Below are 23,114 nucleotides of genomic sequence, written 5' to 3'. Positions count from 1 at the left end.
ACCCTGTGCCCCGACCCGCTCCTGGCTGGAACGCCAGCTGGGCAGAGGGGTGACCCTGCGCCCCGACCCGCTTCTGGCTGGAACGCCGGCTGGGCAGAGGGGGTGACCCTGCGCCCCGACCTGCTCCCTGGCTGGAACGCCAGCTGGGCAGAGGGGTGACCCTGCACCCCAACCCGCTCCCTGGCTGGAACGCCGGCTGGGCAGAGGGGGTGACCCTGCGCCCCAACCCGCTCCCTGGCTGGAACGCCGGCTGGGCAGAGGGGGTGACCCTGCGCCCCAACCCGCTCCCTGGCTGGAATGCCAGCTGGGCAGAGGGGTGACCCTGCGCCCCGACCCACTCCCTGGCTGGAACGCTGGCTGGGCAGAGGGGTGACCCTGCGCCCCAACTGGAACGCTGGCTGGGCAGAGCAGGCTAAACCAAACACACTTCTAAGGGCACATCGCAGGACTTGTAACGAGTCAGCTCTCTAGTAGCTCTGCAGCCCAATAACCACGCAGCATTCACTGGCCGACTTCCCGCGAGGTGTTCCTGTAACCCCCTGGCTGTCACGCCAGCCCCGGTGCTGGGACAAGCAGCTGACCAAGGCAGGGGCCAGGCCGGTCTCCGGCGCCTGGATGGCATTAACTCACTTTGAGCAGCGGCTGATGGGTCCGTGCAGCAGAGGACAGGCAGAACCCACCAGCCGGGCCCTCGGGCTGCCCGGGAAGCCAGCAGCATCCAAAGCAACTCTTCTTCTCTGGCTCCAACGGGGCGATGCCGTAAAGAACTGGGCTCAGCACAATTCCACCCGAAAACGCTCAAGCTCAGGAAGAGTCAGAGTTTGTGCTCAAGGAAGAGAAACAGGAGGAGTGAGTCTAAGGGCTAGAGCAGGGGGCTGGGAGGCAGGACTCCTGGGTTCTCTCCTCAGCCTGTGGAGGGAGGGCAGTGGGGTCTAGTGGGGGGCTGGGAGCCAGGACCCCTGGGTTTTACCCAGGCTGGGGGTTAGAGTGGAGCAGGTCTTGTAGTCAGAACCCTTCCTGCTTCTTCCACTAGCTGTGAGCCTTGGAGCGAGCGAGTTCCCCTCCCTGCCTCTGCTCTCACAGATGGGAAAGCGGGGGGGGGGGGGGGGGGGGGCGGCGGTGAACAAGCACAACTTCCTGGTTAATTAGCTGTTCCTGACGTGTTGTCCCTGGAGAGGACACTTGGGACACACAGGCCAATGCTCAGAGGAGGCCCAGGCCGGGCTGGGGCCCGTGACCCATCTGGAGCCGATAAGCGTGGTGTGGGGAGCTGGACGTCGCTGCCCGGCGAGCTGGTTCCGCTCCCTGGGGCTGGCTGGAGCAGGCAGGCAGAAGCAGCGGGACGTCGGGGGCGTTGGGCGAGCGCTGGGGGCTGGCACCCACAGGGCAAGGCAGGAAGGGTCCCGAGAACCAGCAGGGCAAGGGGGTGGGGCAGGTTTAACAAAGGGGTAGCAGCTGGGGGGCCTGCCTGACCCCTAGGCCTGCTGGGGGGGGTCCTGTTAAGCCAGGCCAGCCCTGCCTGCCCCCAGGGGGTGAGAACCTCAGGGAAAGGGGAGACAGGCTGGGGGGCTGAAAATCCCGTTCCCCCCATGCGTTGTTCCCCTGCTCGCTAAGCAGCGCGTGGGCCCCTCCTTTCACAGCTGGGCCGGGCCCATGGGAGACCCGGGGGCCAGGCAGGGCAGAGCTCCAAGCTGGCACCGTGGAGCTTTCAAAGAGGCGGCTAGGCAGAGGAGCCAGGCCCGTCACCGGAGCTCTCCCAGGGCAGCCTCGCCACAGAGTTCTGGTGAATTACTCAAATCGCAGACCTGCTGGGCCCAGCCGAGGTTGAAGGGGTGCCCAGCCGATGAGCAGCGCGCCCGCAGCCAGCAGTGTGTGGCTGTGGGCGGTGCACACCCACTCGGGCCTCGGTGCACAGAACAACATTTATTCCACACATGGATTGAAAAATTCAAGAGCCCTGCCTGGGACCCAGCTGTGCATGGTGCTGGACGGACACAGAACTGTAAGTCTCTGCCCCCAGGAGACAGCCATCTGGGGAGGCTCAGAGGTCCTGATCTGGGGCCTTCAGATACCCCACCCCCATTTCAGTGCCCCAGTGTTGGGTGCAAACCAGCAGCAGGCAGGTTGGTGACAGTCCAACCCCCACCCTCCGCACGAGGCCCAGCCAGAATCACCTCCCCCAGCAGGGCCAGTCCCGGGGTTGGGCTGCGTGGGGGCCAGAGCACGTCCAGCCGGCAGGGGCGTGAATGACACAGGAAAGGTCCCCAGCAGGGCAGAGCACAGAACCCAGGTGTCCGGGGGCTGAGCGCCAGCCCCAGCCCCAGCTCCAGCCCCACAATGGGGCCCCAACAGCAGTAACTAACACACAGTAGTGGGAGTCGCCAGTCACTGGGCCGAGCTCTCCCCGTCCCAGGGGCTCCCGCTCTGAGCGGACAGCCAGAGCCCACCCAGGGGTGCTGGTGAGCCAGGCCCCAGGGAGGCGGCTGCTGCTTCACCCGCCCGGCAGCGCCTCTTCCTCCTGCGCGCAGAGGGAGGTGCGCTGGGCCCGACAGAGCCCGCTGCCTGGAGGTGGCACCGGTGGCAGGCATGGTGGGGCTCTGAGCAGTGGCGCTGGGAACGAGCCAGTGCCTGTTAATCCCCATGGTAGCTCTGCCTGCGCCCGGGGCTGGAGGTCCTGAGCAGCTGCGGGGCATGGGGGACAGTCAGTCACCCAGATGCTCTGTGCTCCCCAGAGGGAGGGGACTAGGCCAGGTTAGAAACCCCTTTCCAGCTCCCATCAAAGCCAGCTGCTGTACGCTCCGGCCTCGGGCGGGATCTACCAGCTGTGGAAGTCCCCCCAGCACCCCCGCCACAGACCTTGGCGCTATCGCCCCTGCCCCATGGACGGGGAGCTATGGCCCCTCCCACGCAACAAGCGGGGGCCCACTGATGCAGTCCTCACCTTGGCCTGGCGCACTCAGATCCACCCCTCCCCGCCACAGAGCGAGGGCTGCCTGAGTCACCAGTGACCTCCGGGATCGGGGCTAGCCCAGCCCCCTGGCTTCTCCAGAGATCCCTGTCCCTGCTTTTGGAAGGCAGCACCGACAGGTATAGAGCAGCAGCTTCCAGCTCCCCCAGCCGAGACCGGGCCCAGCACAACGACATGCCAAACCACAGCCTGTGCCCTAAACGCCAACTGCCCCAGGGCTGGGAAGGGGAGAGCTGTCTACAATCACAAAGCACAGCCAGGACCAGACCCCCGGGTCTCCTGTGTCCCAGTACAGCTGCTAGCCACTACAGCACACAGCCATCAAAACACCCACGGGAGTGGAAAAGCAGGCGCCGTCCCAGGGCACAGCCTCACGATGCGAAGCCGCCTTCCCCGGTCCCATCCAGAGCAGACCAGAGATTTGAGCCCAGGGGCCCCTGGGCTGCATGATCAGACAGCACCATCAGATTGTCCTGTCCCACCTTCCAGCCAGGGCAGGCGGTAGCGTTCCCTGTGAGCAGACTGCTTGGGCTGCTGCCCTGCAGAGATTCAAGAGCTGCCCAGCTAATTAGCAGAGCGCCCACAGAGGCTGCTGGTGGGGTACACTGGCACCTGCCTCGCAACACACAACAGAATTAAGGATGGGAAAAGCAGAGAGACCACTAGCAGCTGGGCCTCTGAGTTTCTTGCCCGGGGGAAAAGAAAATGCAGCCAAAGCCAAGGGCCCAGAAACAGAGCCGGAGCAGGAATTCATCCCAGGGAGCAGGTTTCTAGTGGTTCTCGGAGGGAACGTTCTGATTACCGAGGCCCCGTCCGATGCCGCTTTGATTGGCTCAGCAAAGCCGGGTGAACTTTCGTTCAAAGGTAGGACTTGAAAAGAAACTCTTCATTCCCGTCTGGTCTGAGGAACCGCCGTGTTTTCAATGCCACCGGCATTCTCCCGCAGATAATGACCGTCCGCAGGTAGCAGATTTCTCAGATTAGCCAGCCCAAGGCAGGAGATTTCAAAGGGTTCTTTTTTAAACACCACCCACTGCTCCAGGAGACAAGAAAGGGCCCTCGGCCCTCGCGAGAGAGGATAGAGATGCTGCCTGGAAAATCACAATCAGCCTCCCGCAGCAAACATGGCTTTGCACGCCCTAGCGTGCAGAGGGGGGCCAGCATGGCACCACCAGGGAAGGGCTGAGCCAGAGCCCCCATGGCCAGCCCACAGCTCGTGCTTCCCTAGAAGACTTGCACGTCTGTAGGGCAGGCCAGTTCGGGCAGTGAGGGCCTGGACAAGGGGCTTCTCCATCTAGGCAGCACACAGTCCAGTCGACTGCCTGATGCTGATCCCAGTGTGGGGGGCCTGGCTGGCTCGGGGGTGGGAAATGGGGTGGGGGGACCAGCTCCAATTCAGTCCGAGGAAAGGGGGTCTGGCTGACTCCCAAGGCAGGAGGTGGGGGGACTGTCTGGCTCAGAGAGGTGGGAAGCGGGATACTAGCCCTTCCCCCACAAAGAAGGGGGCAGCTCCCCTCCAGCCCCACGGCTGGAGACAGTGGGTCTGTGCAAGGAGAGATAGGGCCCAGCCCAGGGCATCCCGGTTGTGCCGTGCGGACACAGCGCAGGCCTAAGCTCCTCCAGACAGTTGCACGGAGAGCAGCTATCAATCCAGTTCCCTTAACCCGACGCCACCCCCAGGCAGAGGCGCTGATGTCCTGCGGTGAGATAACCCTGCCACAGCCACTGGCCCTGAGCGGAACCAAGCTGTGTTTCTCCCAAACCCGCCGCATCTTGGCTCCTGCGGCCGCTGCCCTGGCCCCAGCAAGGCCCTGGAGAAGGAGCATCTCTGGTGCCCAGAGCCACGCTACGCAGGGGGCCAGAAAGGCCGACAATGGCTGTGCCACGCTCTGGTTCCTCGGGGTGGGGAGCAAATCAGGGTCCCGTGGCACAGAGGCCTGCAGGGCAGAGGTCAGTGGCTGGCTCTGCGCCCCCAGCCCGTTCCTATGTAAGGGGACGACAGGGGGGCCTGCCTCGGGTCCTGCTCCCCAGACAGGAAGAAGAAAGGGTAAACGCAGCCAGACCTGAGTCCCCCCTGGGGTCGGTGCACAGCCCTGCAGGGGGCTGGGGCAGGAGGCCCTGCCATGGCTCACAGACCCTGCAACTAACCCCTCCGGGCTTGGCCGGGCTTAGCGCTCAGCAGCTTCATGCACCAGCGACGGAACTTGCACCCCCCAAAACACACATTGCCCCAGCACTGGCTCTCACAAGCGGCAGGTGCAACCCCCTCTCCTGGCGGGAATCCAGGGCTCTGGTCCCTCTGGATCCTGGAGAAGCCTGTGGGTTTAGGCTGCCCTCCCCTGGCTCTCCAAGCAGGACTTGGCTGGTGGGATTGAGCAGAGGCTCTGCCTGCCCTGGCAGCGGCGTTGCACCCGGCGTGGCACGGCTTGGCACAGAGCGGCGCGGCACAGCTCCTGCGGGCTCACCCCCTGGCAGGCAACAGCCGGCAGGGAGGAAGGACCCTTGTGCCAAGGCTGAGGATGGCAAAGCAGCTACATCGTTTCTGCCCCAGCCCCAGGCTCTGGCATGGTCTGGCGCATCCCCCAGCACCCCCGCTAGTTAACAACAAAGTGGCTCTGCCCCAGACCGGGCCAGCAGCAGGGGGGGGGGCTTTCTGCTCCCCCGCAGCCTCACCCAGGACCTCAGGTCCCAAGACACACCGCAGAGCTTGGCGCCAGGAGAGGGGGAGCCGGGAATGCGCCCAGCCGGCAAAGCCGAGGCCCCAGGGCTGGGAGCCTCCGAGGGGGGCAGATTTCCACAGCGGCGCGCCCGATCTCGGGTCTGCTGCGGGGTCCAGCGCGCCGGGGGAGCCCCCCTTCCCCGCCCGCAGCGGCCGCGGCACCTACCGCTTGCTGGCGCCCTGGCAGCCGTGGCTGGGGGTCCCGTGGAAGGAGGAGGGCCACGACATGCGGGATTTGCTCAGCCCCGGCCGGTCCCCGGTGTCCATGGCGTCGGCCCGCTCCATGTGCCGGCCCGGGGGCCGCTCCGTGTCCGAGTAGCCCCGGTGCTTGATCCGGATGGGGGTGCGCGGCTGCCTCCACAGGTGCTGCGGCGGCTTGAGGGTGGCCTGGCCCTCCCGGGGCACGGGCAGGGAGAGCGCCAGGCTCTGCGGGGCGCGGGGCGGCGGCTCCATCGGGGCGGCCCGGGCCGGGGCTGCGGAGCTGCGCGCGGAGCCGGTGAGGAGCGGCGGCAGCCGGGGCTGGAGCCGAGCGAGGCACAGCCCCCCCCCGCCCCCCGCCGGGTCACAGGCGAGCTCGCCCCCGGGCGCCCCGCTCGCCGGCTCCGGGCGCGCTCTCCATGGCGGGCAGCCCGGCAGGGGCGGGCGGGGAGCGGCGGCAGCTCGGAGCCGGCTCCCGCCGCATGTCACGGAGCGGCGCGGGGAGCCCCCCCGGACGGCTCTGCCCCGCGCCGGCCCCCTGCGCCCCGCAGACGGGGGCGGGGCGGGCGGCTCCGAGCGCGGACCCCGGCGCCCAACGGCTGCCCCGCCCCCCGGCTCTGCCACCGCCCCCGGCCTGCGCGCACGGCCCCCCAGCCCCCCGCGCACGGCCCCCCCGCAGGGCCCCAGCCCCCTCGCGCAGCCCCCCCAACGCCCCCGCGCAGCCCCAGCCCCCCGTGCACCCCCCAACCCCTCCGCGCAGCCCCAGCCCCCCGCGCACCCCCCAACCCCTCCGCGCAGCCCCAGCCCCCCGTGCAGCCCCCCCAGCCCTCCTGCGCAGCCCCAGACCCCCGCGCAGCCCCCCACACGGCCCTCAACCCCCCCCCGCTGCCCCCCCGCAGGGCCCCCAGACGCCCCGCACAGCCCCAGCCCTCCCCCGCGCAGGGCCCCCTGCCAGCCTGTCCGACCCCCTCCTGCAGACCCCTACCTCCCCTCCCTGCCCACAGCCCCAATCTCCCCCAGGCACAGCCCCCTGCCAGCCCCATCTGCTCCTCCCGCTCTGAGCACCCATCTCTGTCCCCCCAAGATCTCCTCTCACCCCATAACAAGCCAGTCCCCCGGCCCTGCTCCTCCCCCCCCCACGAACAGCCCCCCCCCCCCCCGCAGATCCCCCAGGGGACTTTGGGGCAGCCAGTTACATGCTGCCCACAATGGCCCCTGCCACGCTGCTGCCAGCCCCAGGGCCCAACCTGGCCCCTCCTTGCCCACCCCATTCAGGGACAGAGGGCTGGAGCAGCCATTGGTGAGAATGCCACGCTGCTGCGCTGGGCAGGGGTGTGGGCCCTGGGCTTGTGATGTGTGTACTGGGGTAACACCACAGATCCCCACCGAGATCAGGGCCCTGTCGCTGCCAGACCCTGGCTGAGATTAGGGCCCCGTTGGGCCGGGCACTGCCCAGACCCTGGCTGAGATCAGGGCCCCATCGGGCCGGGCACTGCCCAGACCCCGGCCGAGATCAGGGCCCCGTCGGGCCGGGCGCTGCCCAGACCCCAGCCGAGATCAGGGCCCCATCGGGCCGGGCGCTCCCCAGACCCCGGATGAGATCAGGGCCCCGTCGGGCCGGGCGCTCCCCAGACCCCGGATGAGATCAGGGCCCCGTCGGGCCAGGCGCTCCCCAGACCCCGGATGAGATCAGGGCCCTGTTAGGCCAGGTGCTGCCCAGACCCCAGCTGAGATCTGTCCTCCATTCCATGCTGGGTGCTGCATCGACGCACTCCCTGCCCGGAGCTTGCAATCCACAGGGCCTAGAGCCCATGCTTGTTGGGCTCCCAAGCAAGGCACCGCCTCATACACCGATGCTCAAGTTGGGGCCCTAGGCTCAGCCCAGGCCAGGAGGGGCAGGGGCAGAGCTGGACTGTGCCAGAGAGAACAGGTGCATGCTGCTGCAGGTCTCCCCGGCGGCAGTGCAAGCCAGGGTCTCGTGAACCCTGTCTGCCTTGTCCCTCTTTAACTTCCCTGCCGGTGCCGGGCTGCATTAACGCTGCCAAGCCGCCCAGCCTGGCCCAGCGCAGCCCAGCTCAGCTCAGCCCAGCCCTGCTGCTGCCAGCCAGCCGCCCTGCTGCTGCCAGCCAGCCACCCTGCCGCCCAGCCCAGCCCAGCTCAGCCCAGCCCTGCTGCTGCCAGCCAGCCACCCTGCCGCCCAGCTCAGCTCAGCTCAGCCCAGCCCTGCTGCTGCCAGCCAGCCACCCTGCCACCCAGCTCAGCTCAGCCCAGCCCTGCTGCTGCCAGCCAGCCACCCTGCCGCCCAGCTCAGCTCAGCTCAGCCCAGCCCTGCTGCTGCCAGCCAGCCACCCTGCCGCCCAGCTCAGCTCAGCTCAGCCCAGCCCTGCTGCTGCCAGCCAGCCACCCTGCCACCCAGCTCAGCTCAGCTCAGCTCAGCCCAGCCCTGCTGCTGCCAGCCAGCCACCCTGCCACCCAGCTCAGCTCAGCTCAGCCCAGCCCTGCTGCTGCCAGCCAGCCACCCTGCCACCCAGCTCAGCTCAGCTCAGCCCAGCCCTGCTGCTGCCAGCCAGCCGCCCTGCCACCCAGCTCAGCTCAGCTCAGCCCAGCCCTGCTGCTGCCAGCCAGCCACCCTGCCACCCAGCTCAGCTCAGCTCAGCCCAGCCCTGCTGCTGCTGCCAGCCAGCTGCCCCACTGCCCCGTTCAGTGCAGCCCAGCCCAGCACAGGGGTCTCCAGCCCAGTTGCCTTGGCTGGCCCTGTGGGGGGAGCTGGAGAGGCTGCACGGCAGGACCCAAACGACGGCGTCGGAGTAAACAAGTGAAAAGCGCCGTCTGGCTCCTGGCTGCCTCCCCTCCCCCATCCCCCAGCAGGAGCAGGATTCGGGAGCCTCCCTGAGTCACCAGCTGCGGCTGCCGCGCTGCACAAGGCCTGGGTCAGAGCCCAGCTGCAAAGCTCAGCTCGAAGCCGCTTCCGGGACTCCCACTGCCCCAGGGGCTGCAACGGAGCCCCAGCGCGATGCCTTTGCCGGGGCCACAGGCTGCTGCTGTGGCAGGGTGGGGGGGACCCCTGGTTCAGGGGACACACATCCCAGCCCCATCCACCAGAGCTCACCCCCCTCACTGTGGTTGCTGTTAGTTCTGCCTCCTCCCTGTCCCAGGGTCGTGCCCCCTCCCTGCCGGGGCCCTGGAGAGTTGGCCGGCTGGCACGGCACGGCACGGCACGGCACGGCACGGCACGGCACGGCACGAGGAGACTGAGGTGCTGCCTGCACCCTGAGCAGCAAGGTCCATCGACACTACACGGCCAGAGTGGCCCCAGCCCTGGCAGGACAGCAGCACAGTGTGGGCCTGGCCTCTGGCCTCACAGCCGCAGGCTCTGGCGGGGCCGGGGCAGGGTCTGGAGAGGGAGTGTGGGAAGGCCTGGCCTTCCGCCCACCGGCCATGCCAAGCCCCCTTCGGGCATGGGCTGCACCCAGGCCTGGCGGGCTGCTTGGCCCCTCAGAGGGCTTTTCCCAGCTCCCCTCTCCCAGCACACCTGCCCACCCCACTGTGCTGAACGCAGCAGAGTCCCCCAGCCCCATGAGCTGCCTCCCACTGGCCGGCGCCCGGGCAGCGCTTTGCTGAAATGGCAACAATGGGGGCACAGCCCAGCAGTGCCCAGGGGCTGGCAATCCATGAGCCCTGCTGCTGTGTGAAGGCCGGCGGGGAGGGAGCCAGCCCAGCTCTGTCCAGAGCAGCAGGTGCCCGTTTCAGCAGGCCTGGGGGTCAGCAGAGCATCCCTGGAGAAATTGCCGCTGCCCTGCAGGAGTGCCAGGGACCCACTCTGCCCAGTACCCAACTGCCAGGCTCCAGGGGTGCACAGGGCTGGACTGGGGGTCAGACCCAGCCCTGCACAAAGGGGTTGGTGTGACTCTGGCACCCTTCCCCCGCACAAATTTATTACGATGACCACAAGCGCCATCCAGCAGTGAAGGGGGCAGAGACACCCCAATAACTGCCCCCCCATTCTAGGGGGTATCTCTGCACACACTGTCACCTGGGGGCAGAGATGAAGGGGCACCCTTCCCCCCATTACCTGCGGGGGGGCCAGCGATAACCTGGCCACAGCAATTAACCCTAAGGCAGCACATGGTAGAGGGGGCAGAGAGCTGGGGCTAGGCCTGGGGGCCGGGGAGGGGCTTGGTGGTGTCAGGTACTCTCTCTATGCCTGAGCAAATCACCCTGCCCGGAAGTCCCTGTCTGTAAAAGAGTAGTAATCCTGCCCTCCCCTCCATAGCCGGTCCAGTCCGGTCCGGCAGAGACAGAACCCAGGAGTTCTGGCAGCCAGTCACCACACTCCGGCTGCGTTAAGCTCTGAACTCCACTCCCCACCCAGACCCAGGGTCCTGGCTCCTGGCCTGCTGGTGGGCCACTAACAAGACGTGCCCATGAGGCTTTTCACGCCACTCAGGTTTTACTAATTCCCTCCCCCGCACCACGTCACCCAGCACGACGCCTACGATAGCACCGGCCACGCAGGAGCCCAGCACACGGGGATGGCAGGGGAAAAGTGCACGCCCTGGCAGAGGCTCAGCATGTGGGGAAGGCCCCCCAGGAAGCTGGGCTGTTGGCCAGGGCTGTGCCACGGCCGGGGTTCTTGGGGCGAGCGGGTGCTGCATCGGCCCAGGGCCTGTCCTGCTCCATGAACCTGGCTCTCTGGCGCCAGGTCAGAGGTCACCTTCAAGGGAGGGATGACCGCAGGGCCATGGCGCTTGCCGCAGGCTCCTGGCTCCGGGCTGGGCACTTGCCGGCACCACCCAGGCCAGGCCAGGCCACCTGGGTCCCATCCCTGGCTCGCCCTGGGAGCTGGCACTGTCACTCCCTGCTCTGGCTGCTTTGCCCTCTCCCACCCTTTGTCCATGGGCTGCGCAGCTGCCTCTGGGAGACACCCAGGCAGCCCAGCTCAGCCAAGTGTTGCCTGAGCTCCTGGGACCCCACCTCTGGCGCCGCTGAATCCAGCCGCACAAGTCCCAGGCCTCAGTTCCCCCAGCAGCGAGGCAGAGAGTCATGGGGGCACTGGCTGTGCCTGGCCCGCAACGGAGTGCAAGAGTGATGCACCCTCTGCACGGGCGTCTGGGGGTGTGGGGCCAATTCACTATTTACCACTTGACTGGCCCGACGGGGCCCTGATCTCGGCCGGGGTCTGGGCAGCGCCCGGCCCGACGGGGCCCTGATCTCGGCCGGGGTCTGGGCAGCGCCCGGCCCGACGGGGCCCTGATCTCGGCCGGGGTCTGGGCAGCGCCTGGTACGATTCCACCATTCACCCCATTTTGAACCAGAAGCCCTTTTCCCGTGGGCATCCCTGGACAGTACCGCAGCATGTTCAGGATGAGATGGGAGACCCCAGCAACGTGTGCAGCGCTCAGCCCCTGCTGGGTGATCTCGCATCCTCCCTGCAGCCCCAGCAGGGCTGGACTGCCCAGTGTGCAGAGAACCGTGAGTGGCCGACCTAGCACAAGGGTTGCCCTGGATTCCCCTGGCTGCTGGGCAAGGAGGAGGTTCTCTGCTCTGCCCCCCTCTGCAGAGAGCTCCCCCTCCCTTCCAGCCGTGCAGCAGGCCCGCGGCTCCAGCACAGAGCACAGCTCCCTAGTACCCCTGCCCCAGCCAGCATCTCATTAGTAAACCACTTTCTCCTGAGCTGAGCCCCGTAAACCTTCTTTTCTCTTCCGCGCCACCTGCGCCGGGGCTGGTCCCTGGGTGGATCAAAGCGATACCTGCTGGCCAGTCAGAGCCAGCGCCCAGCTGACGGCACACCTGCTCCTCCAGGTTTGCACACCTGAGCCCAGCCGGGTCCAGGAGAAGAGCCTCTGGTGACCTGGCCAGTCGCTTGTGCCCGGCTGCCTCTATTCTGTGGGAGTGTCTGGCCCACGCAGCCCCTGTCTGCTCAAGGAAAGGTCACGTGGGCCTGTGTCCAAAGCCTAGAGCCAGGCTGGATCCCGTCCACCCGCAGGCCAGGGACCTGTCCCAGGAGGGACTGAGCTGGGTTTGGCCGGCTGTGTTCTCCACAGCAATTCCTTCCAGCCCTCATCTGCTCCGGGTGGGACAAGCCGCGGGCCCCTCCACCCCCAGGCCAGGGACCTGTCGCAGGAGCGACTGAGCTGGGTTTGGCCGGCTGTGTTCTCCACAGCAATTCCTTCCAGCCCTCGTCTGCTCTGGGTGGGACAAGCCGCGGGTTTAATTTGTGCCAGTGTCTCTCCAGCACTGGGAGTCAGGCTGGCTGGGCTGGCATTCCAGGCCCCGTTGTCTCCCCTCTCACACACAGGGGCTGGGTTTGCCCTTGGGCATTTCCCCCAGACATCACCTGGCCCCCGGTGGCTGACAGCTAACCACTAGCGGTTGCAGATTTCACAGAGCAACTTTACTGAACTATCCCGTGACCTGACCTCCCCCTTGTTCGGCTGCACTCGTAAACCTTCGGGGCCTTTCGCAGGACGGAAGTCTGGTTTCCCAACCAGCCCTGCCACCAGGCTCATTGTGCGCCAGATTTACGTCACCATCTCTGAGCCAAACGCCTCCTCAGCCGCCAGTGCCAGAACCGATCTCACGCCCTCTCCAGCTGCACCGCTGGCGTCCCAGAGGGGCTGCGTTCCTGCTCGAGAGCCAGAGGAAGCTGACAGAGCCAAGATCTGCACAAGCACCACAGCAGAACAAGACCTACATCCTGAACTGCCGGAGCCCCAGGCTGGGGAGGGTGTCATGGAGCTGGGGGTCCCCAGTCCCTGCCCCCCCCCCCCCCGCAGCCAGATGCGGCTCTCGCTCCGCGGGGGGAACAGACGGGTTAGGGGGCGACAGGGACACAGCGCAGAACAGACTGGGCAGCACAGGGCCCAGAAGCCGCCAGTACCACCCATCCTGGGGAGAGGGGCCCAGAGGGGTCCCCGAGCCGGGCCCTGGCCCCTTCCCACCTCCCCAGCCAGACCAGACTGCCCCACCCCAGTGCCTGGTTCCCATTCAACCAGCCAGGCCCCTCCCCCGCCTCTGTCCTGTTCCCCAGGGAAGAAAGGGGTCACCTGGTTGCCTACCTTACAAATGGCAAAGGAGGCCTATTGTGTACCCAGGCAAAGTCAACACACCAGAACTCCCCTCATCAACTGTGCACCACAACACAAGCAGTCCTGTAACACCTTAAAGACTAACAATTTTATTGATTAGGTCATAAGGCCCACAGTGGGTCTTTCCCACGGATGCTCATGACCTACTAACTACAATTGTTAGTCGTTGAGGTACTCCAGGACTGCTTGATGTTTTGTGAAAATACAGACTAACACGGCTGCCTCTCTGCATCTGTGCACTGATGCTGTGCCTGGGGAAACTGAGGCACACGTCTTGGGTTACTACAGGACAGTAGGAGAAACATGGAAGCTAACCTGGGGTCTCAAATCCCCACCCACCTCACTTTGCCACTGCTGTCTCCTCAGGGGCACAGCTGCTCCCCAAGCTTTCCAACGTCTGCACGGAGCCATAGCAGCACACCCTGGCTGACAGCAGCCTGGTTGTCAGGACACCGTGCGTGACACGCTAGCCCCACTGGCTGTGTGCTCTTATCCAGCCCGAGAGCCCGCAAGGAGGCGCTCGACGGTGCAGGACCAGGCCCAAGTGGGAAATTCCCAAGACTCTGGAGATGGCAAATCATCTCCCAGGGCTAGCGGGAGCCAGCTGCACCCCGCCAGAGGTTGAGAGAGAGCCTGGGTTACGTGCGAGCCAGTGGGAGTTATTGGGATAAACGGACAAAGGAAACAGGCAGGAAAGAGCAGCTGGCGAGTGGTGGAGGCAGCGGCGGGGGGGTGGTTCCTGCCCCTCCCTGGGCGGCAGAGCTGGGCTCAGAGCCTCAGCTCCCTCTGAAATCCTGCAGAGCTGCAAACCACTTCCAAGATGTGGCCTCTGGGCTGGGGGCAGCAGCCAGTGAGGTCTGGTCTGATCCCAAGGCCCTGCAATGCCCCAGCACATGTGGGCTGGTCAGGGCCTGAACTGGGGCAGAGAGCTGGGGAAGAGGCGGCTGGACATGTCTCTGTCTGACCCACTCTGGAGTGGCTTTGTTTGCTGGCGCACAGCAGCTAATGGGAGTAAGAGAGATCCAGGCTTGCCTGTCCTGCATGCTGCTCCCTGGCCCATGCAGCTGGCTGGGCTGCGTCTCTGTGACGTTCTTGTGTGGTTCCCATACGTATACAGCCATTTCTGCGAGCGCTGTGTTACGTTTGTACCAAATCTCGCGCCGGGTGGGCCAAGGGATGTGTCTAATGAAAGCTGGTGACTCACTGGATCTGCTTCTGCTGCTTGTACGTCTGGGCCAGGCTTGTGTGTAAGTTAAAGATCTCGGCTCTACCCCTGAACTAGGAACGAGCTGACAGTTGACCTGGGCTCAGCAAAGGGACAGAGGCCCAGACGCCGAGTCCACACCTGTGGAAATTGATTAAGACTGGTCATCTGGGATGTGGCCAAAGGCAGAATGACCCACTGGGGCACCTGGGCAGGTGATCCTCCCTCCTCTGCCTGCACCAGTGTGTCCCACATTTAAAACTTTCACGCACACCTTTTGGGACATTGGCCATATCAGCGATCCCCAACTCCCAGTGCCAGCCTGTGATGGGGTTCAGGGGTCCCCCTGCACTGCACCCCGTCCGCTGGCAGGAGTGACTCTCACTCAGCAGGTACAACAGCAGGTTTATTAGGCAACAGATGCCCAGTTTCTCACAGAAGCGACAGCACAGCAGCCAGAGACAGTCCTTCCAGCCCGTCCTGGGGAGAAGACCCCGAGGGGTGCCCCTCTGGGGTGTAGCTTCCCCCTCCTCAGGCTGGCTGCCTTCCAGCTCCTCTTTCCCCCTAGCCTCTAACTGCCGCCCCGATTCAAAAACCCAGCTCGGCTCCTCCCTCCTCTTTGTTCGGGGCAGAGTTGTTACCTGCCAGTTGTAGCCCCAGGGTCACCCTTAGCCACTGGGAGCTATTCTGCTTGTCTCTCACATCCAGCCTGAGTCTCGCATTTGCACTTCCCCCACTCCATCACACAGCCCTATCAGCGTTCCCCGACTCCCAGTGCCGGCTGTATCGGCGTTCCCTGTCTCCCAGTGCCGGCTGTATCGGCGTTCCTCTTCTCCCAGTGCTTATCTCCTGAGTTTTAGGCATTTATTTTCTGCTGCATGCCCTGTGGACTCTTTTCACGTACCCCGGGTGGGACACTGGCCTCTGGGAGGAAGAAAGGGTTTTTCCCTCCACGGGGCAACTCTATAAAGACGTCCCAGGCAGCAACCGTCTTCTTCAGTCCTCATGAACTAAGCCTGCGAGGGCCACGAACCCGTCCCTCGGGGCGGGGGGGTGGTGGTGCAGAGACGCTCAAGAACCATTAGCTGCACCTGCATCATCAGCTATACCTGATGTGATGTATAGAATGTGCCACTTGAACCACTTTCCTCTCTCACCCCATTCGTTCGTTTGTTCTTTGTTAACAAACCTTTGGAGTTTAGATCTCAAGGATTGGCATCGGCGTGGTGACTTGTGTCAGATCCAAGTATATACTGACCTGGGACTGCAGCTGGTCCGTTTGGGGCTGGAAGACTCTGTGTGGAGCTGGTGAAACGGGGGTTCACAGCTCCTCACCTCAGTCGGAGGGTTGCTGGTTTGGGCAGCTAGAGAATCTGTGGGTTTGCTCGTGCGGCTTCTGGCTGGCCAGGGGGGCTGGCAGAGGTGCTGTGGTGGCTGGCTTGGTTCGCCTTAGTGAGAAGGAAATCCCAGCCTGGGCCGTAAGTGGCCCGGTTGTAAGCAATTTGCCCAGGATTGGTTCTCGGCTTGGCCCAGAACACCCTGTACTATTCCAGGTTTGGCCGAGCAGAGATATACAGGTAATTGCAGCAGATTACCGACAGCTCTGGCTGTGGAATGAAACTGGCACCAGCCACATGGCTCTGCCACTTTGCAACTCCCTCCGCTGATCACTCGCCAGGAACCAGGGCAGAGCAGCAGCCACCAGGGTGGGGGCCCACGAGGGCCCTGCGGAGACGCTGGGAGCAACTCCTGCATGGGAGCCCGGGGCGCAGTCAGAGGCACAGCAGATGCGGACGGCGCTGTGAGCCCTGCATGCCAGGCAGGGAGAGAACGAGGCAGAGACTCCTCCAGGCAGAAGCAGCAAAGCCAGGCTGTGAGCCCAGAGCTCCCACACGCAGCCCCCTCCACCCTGCCACTGCCCCAGTCAGCTCCCCTGTCCCCCACCGTGGGGTGGGGCCCTGCGCACAAAGCACACGCAGGCAGCTCCCAGCCCTGGGTGGACAAGGAAAGGCCACCGCGTCCTCGAGCTGCCCTTCTGCTCGCATGTCTGCTCCATCACTTCAGCCCAGGCGACACGGTGCGGTTCCCCGCTGCTTCCTCGCCCTGGCGGCTGTGAGAGCCCCAGGGAGGGCAAGGCCAGCTCCCTTCCCAGCAGCCAGGCCGGGCCGGGCCGGGGATTTCCCAGCTGGCTGCTCCCCAGGGGCCCTGCGGAGGGTGGGAGGGAAGCGCTGGGCTTTGCACAGCAGACTGGATCCCCCGGGGGATGCAGAGACTTCAAGGTCACAAGCAGATGAAGGTCTAAGTCCAGTGCTCAGGAGCCATGCGGCTGAGCAGCGTGAATGCGCACATGCATGCACACACACACACACGCACACGCACGCACATGCACACTCACAGGCTGCCAGGCCCCGTGATGCTCACTCATTGTGAGGTCACCAGTTCTGCCCCACGTGCTCCCCGGCCCTTTGCTGGGATGCAGGGTGCACCGACGCCCAGGAGACATGCAGCCCCAGCGCGGCAGGACGCCTGCACATCCCGCCAGGGGTGCCAACCAGGGAGAAGCACCAAGCCCCGAAGAGGCAAAGCCGCCGAGGCCTCTCCTGGCTCTCGTGAGCCACTTGCATCTCCTGGCCCTTGTGTCACGTCAGCGCCATGCAGGCCTGACCCAGGCCCTGTTGTGTGGGTGCTGCCTGAGAGAGGGCACGATCTGGGCTCCCCTAGGTCCAGAATGGGCCCTGTTCTGCTGTGCGTGGGGCAGGACAGGAATGCCCATAGTAAGAGACTATCCCTGCCCTGAGGCTCTCCCAGTTCCCCAGGACAGGACAAAGGGTGAGGGGGACAAGGCAGGGATGTGGCTGGCTCAGATCTCCCAGCAGGTCAGAGGCAGGACGGGAGCCCAGCTCCCCTGGGCCCCAGTCCCATCCGCGACCCGCTAGCCCACAGCGTGGCCCTTGCTTGTCTGCCTCTCCCCTCGCAGACTCCACGAAGCCGTCGTGAAGCAGGATGTGCCCTGGCCAGGCCCCGCACACCCTTCGGCAGAGCATGACAGCAGTGCCTGGGGGAGCAGGAGGTCTAGGGCCGCCTGCGGGGAGTGAGTAACACGCACGGATCTGTGGCTCACCCGGGATCCGGCCAGAGGAGCCACTTCTTACCTGCCAGGCGCTTGGCAGAGCTTATAGCAAGGCCCTGCCTGTGCAGCTGTGGCGGTCCCATGAGCTGGCCTGGCCCGTCAGGGCCCCAGAGCATGGAGGAGCTGTGTCCTCCCCGCGGACCAGCTAGATGCAGGCGGGTTGTCTCCGCTGCCCACAAGGAAAGGGGCCGTGGAGGCGCAGCAGCTGCCTCTCCGAAGAGCGAGCGCCCCCCGAGCGGCCAGGTCTCCAGAAGGGCCCAGCAGGCGTGTGCGGATCTGCAGCCATTGAATGCGCCGGGCGCCGGGAGATCCCAGTGTCGCAGGCCCTGGAATCCCACCTGGCCCCCCGCGACGAGCCCGGAGCCTCAGCCCCCGAAAGCAGCCTGTCACACAGATGTCACAGCACTGAGGAGCAGCAGCTCTAACGGCCTCTTCCGGCGACATTTTGCTGCTGAGATCTTACCTATAATTCCCGAGCAGCACCTGGGTCCCAGTTACCGCGCTCCCGCTTAGCAGAACGCTAACTCGGCGTCATTAGCTGGGGGCTCGCAGCTGACAACGAACGGACCAGACGGCTGCTCCCGCTCCAGCAAACCCCGGCCCACCCAGACCAGGGGAGGAGGCCGCGGGTGGCTTTTGGTGGCTGGGCCAGGGCCCGGGGAGGGGAAATAGGGACCCAGAACCATCCAAGGAGGTTCAGTGCTCACCCCACGGGGGCCCAAAGCCGGCTGGGGGGCTCCCCCAGACCCCACCCAAAGCCCTGGGGTGAGCGTGGGGCTCCACAGGATGCTGGGCCAGGGAGGAGTGGGGCGGGGACCCTGGGGTGCTAAGGGGGTGATAGTTTTAGGGAGATTTCCGCCATGCTGATCAATCTCGGTTTGAGCCAAATACACCACTCAGAGCAGCTGCTGCTCAGAGCCAGATTAAATTGCTGCCCTGGGGACCCCCGGAGCAGCCCCCAGACGCAGGGGAGCTGTCACTGGCTGGTCGGGGAGCACTGGCATCGCAGCCAGGCTGCATCGCCTGCGGGCGAGGGCAGGGCACTGCCCCTGGGTACGCAGCCCAGGGCACAATAGCCAGCCCCTCCCTCTGCCATTTGCACACTCAGGACACAACAGTAGCCAGGCCCTCCCTCTGGCATTTGCACACTCAGGGCACAACAGTAGCCAGCCCCTCCCTCTGGCATTTGCACACTCAGGGCACAACAGTAGCCAGGGCCTCCCTCTGGCATTTGTACACTCAGGACACAACAGTAGCCAGGCCCTCCATCTGGCATTTGCACACTCAGGACACAACAGTAGCCAGCCCCTCCCTCTAGCATTTGCACACTCAGGACACAACAGTAGCCAGGCCCTCCCTCTGGCATTTGTACACTCGGGGCACAGTAGCCAGGCCCTCTCTCTGCCATTTGCACACTCAGGACACAACAGTAGCCAGGCCCTCCCTCTGGCATTTGCACACTCAGGACACAGTAGCCAGGGCCTCCCCCTGGCATTTGTACACTCAGGACACAGTAGCCAGGGCCTCCCCCTGGCATTTGCACACTCAGGACATAATAACCAGCCCCTCCCTCCAGCATTTGTACGCTCAGGACATAATAACCATCCCCCCTCCCTCTGACATTTGCACACTCAGGACATAATAACCAGCCCCTCCCTCTGGCATTTGCACACTCAGGACATAATAACCAGCCCCTCCCTCCAGCATTTGTACGCTCAGGACAATAGCCAGCCCCTCCCGGTGTACTTGTGCGCACACATGGTAACCCTGCCACGTTTGCCCTGGCATGTGCTGCCGGGCACCCTACCTGTCCGGCTCCGCGTGGGTGATGGAGATGCGGGGTGGGATACGCAGGGGCAGGGTGGTCGGCCTCTGGATGCTGTCGGGCTCTGGCGATCGTGCCCGGTCCAGGGGCTTCCATGGGGGCACCTGCAGGCTGGAGGAGAGGCGTCGCCGGCTACGCCGCAGGTCCGCACCCAACATGCTGCCAGGGGTGTAGGAGCGGCTGCAGTACCTGGGATCCAGCAGGTCCTTGGGCTTCTGCCAGTGAGAGAGCAGAGGGCAGGCGTCAGGCCCAGGGGCAGAGCAACACCAGCCTGGGAGGTGGGGGACCCCCACCCTTCCTCAGCTTCCAGCCTTGGGGAAAGGCTCCTACCCCATTCCCTGCCCCCTGCACCTGCCAGGCCCTGCCCTGGGCCGAGGGGAGCCAGCACCCCTACATGGGACAGGCCCTGCCCCATTCTCTGCCCCCTGAACCAGCCAGTCCTGCCCTGGGCCAGGGGGAGCCAGCACCCCTAGAGGGGACAGGCCCAGCCCCATTCCCTGCCCCCTGAACCAGCCAGGCCCTGCTGTGGGGCCGGATGGCAGCTGGCATCTCCAGAGAGGACAGGCCCCCAGCTGGTCCCTGGCACCCCCAGAGAGGACAGGTCCTGGCCGGTTGCTTTGTGCTTGTGTTTACCAGCCATCAGGCAGGCGGGGGGCGGCTGAGGCAGCGGTTTAGTGTATTTTCAGCCTCGTCAGGCTGGGCTAATCAGCCCCCTGCCCCCCTGACCTGCAGGGGGTGAGCCGAGGAGAAACTCTGCTCCGGGCTGCGACTGCTCAATGGATGGGACCGACAACACGGCCCCTGCGCTACGCAACCTGGACCTCCGAGCCAAACCGCCCACAGGCTGCGAATGGGGCAGGGCCTGTCCCCTGTAGGGGTGCCGGCTCCCCCTGGCCCAGAGCAGGACCTGGCTGGCTCAGGGGGCAGGGAATGGGGCAGGGCCTGTCCCTTCAAAGGGCACTGGCTCCCCCGGCCCAGAGCAGGACCTGGCTGGCTCAGGGGGCAGGGCCTGTCCCCTCAAAGGGCGCCGGCTCCCCACAGCCCCAGGGCAGGGCCTGGCTGGCTCAGGGGGCAGGGAATGGGGCAGGGCCTGTCCCCTCTAGGGGCGCCGGCTCCCTACAGCCCCAGGGCAGGGCCTGGCTGGCTCAGGGGGCAGGGAATAGGGCAGGGCCTGTCCCTTCAAAGGGCCCCGGCTCCCCACAGCCCCAGGGCAGGGCCCGGCTGGCTCAGGGGGCAGGGAATGGGGCAGGGCCTGTCCCTTCAAAGGGCCCCGGCTCCCCCTGGCCCAGGGCAGGACCTGGCTGGCTCAGGGGGCAGGGAATGGGGCAGAGCCTGTCTCCTCTAGGGGTGCTGGCTCCCCCTGGCCAAGAGCAGGACCTTGCTGGCTCAGGGGGCAGGGAATGGGGCAGGGCCTGTCCCCTTTAGGGGCGCCGACTCCCCACAGCCCCAGGGCAGGGCCTGGCTGGCTCAGGGGGCAGGGAATAGGGCAGGGCCTGTCCCCTCTAGGGGCGCCGGCTCCCTACAGCCCCAGGGCAGGGCCTGGCTGGCTCAGGGGGCAGGGAATAGGGCAGGGCCTGTCCCTTCAAAGGGCCCCGGCTCCCCACAGCCCCAGGGCAGGGCCCGGCTGGCTCAGGGGGCAGGGAATGGGGCAGGGCCTGTCCCTTCAAAGGGCCCCGGCTCCCCCTGGCCCAGGGCAGGACCTGGCTGGCTCAGGGGGCAGGGAATGGGGCAGAGCCTGTCTCCTCTAGGGGTGCTGGCTCCCCCTGGCCAAGAGCAGGACCTTGCTGGCTCAGGGGGCAGGGAATGGGGCAGGGCCTGTCCCCTTTAGGGGCGCCGACTCCCCACAGCCCCAGGGCAGGGCCTGGCTGGCTCAGGGGGCAGGGAATAGGGCAGGGCCTGTCCCCTCTAGGGGTGCCGGCTCCCCACAGCCCCAGAGCAGGGCCTGGCTGGCTCAGGGGGCAGGGAATGGGGCAGGGCCTGTCCCCTCTAGGGGAGCCGGCTCCCCACAGCCCCAGAGCAGGGCCTGGCTGGCTCAGGGGGCAGGGAATGGGGCAGGGCCTGTCCCCTCTAGGGGAGCCGGCTCCCCACAGCCCCAGGGCAGGGCCTGGCTGGCTTAGGGGGCAGGGAATGGGGCAGGGCCTGTCCCCTCGGGGGTGGCTCCCACCAGAAGCAGCAGCAGTGTGTAGCGGACCCAAACCTGGGCCCTCTGGAGCGCTGCACAAAGTGTTTAGAGGCTCCAGAGGTGGCAGGTTCGAGCCTGCCTGGGGTGGTTACAGGTGCAGCTGTCTCAGGGCCCACCCCCCCAGGATCGGGGTGACACAGAGTGGGGGGCTGTGTTTAACAGGCAGCTCTGGGGCTAACCAGTCCCCAACCCCCCTGCTCCCAGCACTGAGGCACAGCAGGGCCCCGGGCACAGCGCTGCTGCCTCCCTTCCAGCCGGCACCGGGTGCGGGTGCTGAGCCAGAGCTGCCCTGGGCTCCCCGCCCGTGCCAAGTGCCAGCCCGCAGGGTGAGGAATTCCCCGTCCGGGGTCTCCAGGCGACAGCCGTGCTCTGACCTCGCCGGCGCCCAGACCCGCCCAGCAGGTGCCCAGCTCCCCTCTGCTGCAGAGCGACCCACCCCTCCGAGTCTGCACCCGGCCAGCCTCCCCCTCCCGCCCACAGGGCCCCCCTACACTGCAGGACCAGCCCACCCCACAGCACCGGGGCAGGGGGCTGTCTCCTCTGTGGCAGAGATTCCCAGGCAACGGCTTGTGCAGAAAGACACAGAACCAGGGGCTCCCGCCCTGCTAGAAGGGGCCAGACCCAGCAGCACAGCACCCCCATCGCCCCCCACTCCCTAGAGCATGGCACCCCTGGCGGCCCCCCACTCCCTAGAGCACAGCGCTCCCACCACCCCCCACTCCCTAGAGCACAGCACCCCCTGGCGGCCCCCCCACACCCTAGGGCACAGCGCCCCCATCGCCCCCCCACTCCCTAGAGCACAGCACCCCCTGGTGGCCCCCCCACACCCTAGGGCACAGCGCCCCCTGTCACCCCCCACTCCCTAGAGCACAGCACCCCTGGCGGCCCCCCCACGCCCTAGGACACAGCACCCCCTGTTGCCCCCCACTCCCTAGAGCACAGCGCCCCCTGGCGGCCCCCCCCCACTCCCTAGAGCACAGCACCCCCTGGCAGCTCCCTGTCACCCTAGGGCGCAGTGCCTCCTGGCGGCCCCCTCCCTGAGGTACAGCACCCCCTGTTGCCCCCCACTCCCTAGAGCACAGCACCCCCTGGCGGCCCTCCTCCCTGAGGTACAGCGCCCCCGTCAGCCCCCCCACTCCCTAGGGCGCAGCGCCCCGGCACCACACGGGGTTGGCTCCTACGTTCCCACAAACCTGTGGGCAGCCCCCGGCCCATGAGGCCCCTGCCGAGGCGCCGGCCCTGCTGCAGGGCAGAGGGAAATGCAGCAAGCAATGGGGCTGGGCAGGGGCAATACCCTGCCCCTGGCTGCTGAGTGGGGCTGGCCGGGGAACGTGCCAGGTCTGTCCCCACCTCACTGGCTAGCACATGGGACAGGGCAGCGCCCTACATAGGCAGCTTTCCCCCCTCAGCCTGGACTCCAGCCCCACAACCCCGGCAGGCTCCTGGGACCACGCAGACAAGGCAGGCTGGGCAGCTGAGACCTCCCAGGGCGGGCAGAGGGAGCAGGGCAGCGGAGCTGGCACAGAGCAAGGGGAGCGGCTCTACTGTCGAGCTGACCCAGAGCGGGGCACCGGCAGTGCCCCCTTCCCAGTCCCGGCTCAGTGGCTGGAGGGCCGATGGCTCAGGGCCCTGGGCATAACATGGGGTCTAGCGGTTAGAGCGGGGAGAAGTGGGCTGGGAACCAGAGCTCCCGGGGGAAGGTGCCAGCAGGACGCCTGGGTTCTCTCCCAGCTCTGGGCAGGGCGTGGGTCTAGTGGTTAGAGCGGGGAGGGGGATCAGGACTCCTGTGCTCTCCTGGCA

At 66.1% G+C, this 23,114-nt stretch overlaps 1 protein-coding gene across 2 annotated transcripts in view; it reads right to left on the bottom strand.

Moving 5' to 3' along the window:
* PDE4A (phosphodiesterase 4A) overlaps window positions 1–6,463 on the bottom strand; it is an 80,066-nt gene extending 73,603 nt beyond the window's left edge. Inside the window, exon 1 of one of the 2 annotated variants that reach the window (XM_074980363.1) lies at window positions 5,854–6,463. In XM_074980363.1, coding sequence (XP_074836464.1) covers window positions 5,854–6,140 — 287 coding nt within the window. In that variant the 5' untranslated portion in view covers window positions 6,141–6,463. Of the gene's footprint in view, window positions 1–2,941; window positions 2,958–5,853 lie in introns of those variants that run through there. The other variant, XM_074980362.1, reaches the window with a different exon arrangement.
* Between the last annotated feature and the right edge of the window lie 16,651 nt (window positions 6,464–23,114).

The sequence above is a fragment of the Carettochelys insculpta genome, chromosome 29, assembly GCF_033958435.1.
Source record: "Carettochelys insculpta isolate YL-2023 chromosome 29, ASM3395843v1, whole genome shotgun sequence".
Classification (NCBI taxonomy): Eukaryota; Metazoa; Chordata; order Testudines; family Carettochelyidae; genus Carettochelys; species Carettochelys insculpta.
The sequence above is the reverse complement of the archived record's forward strand: the minus strand, read 5'-3'. Positions and strand labels throughout refer to the sequence as shown.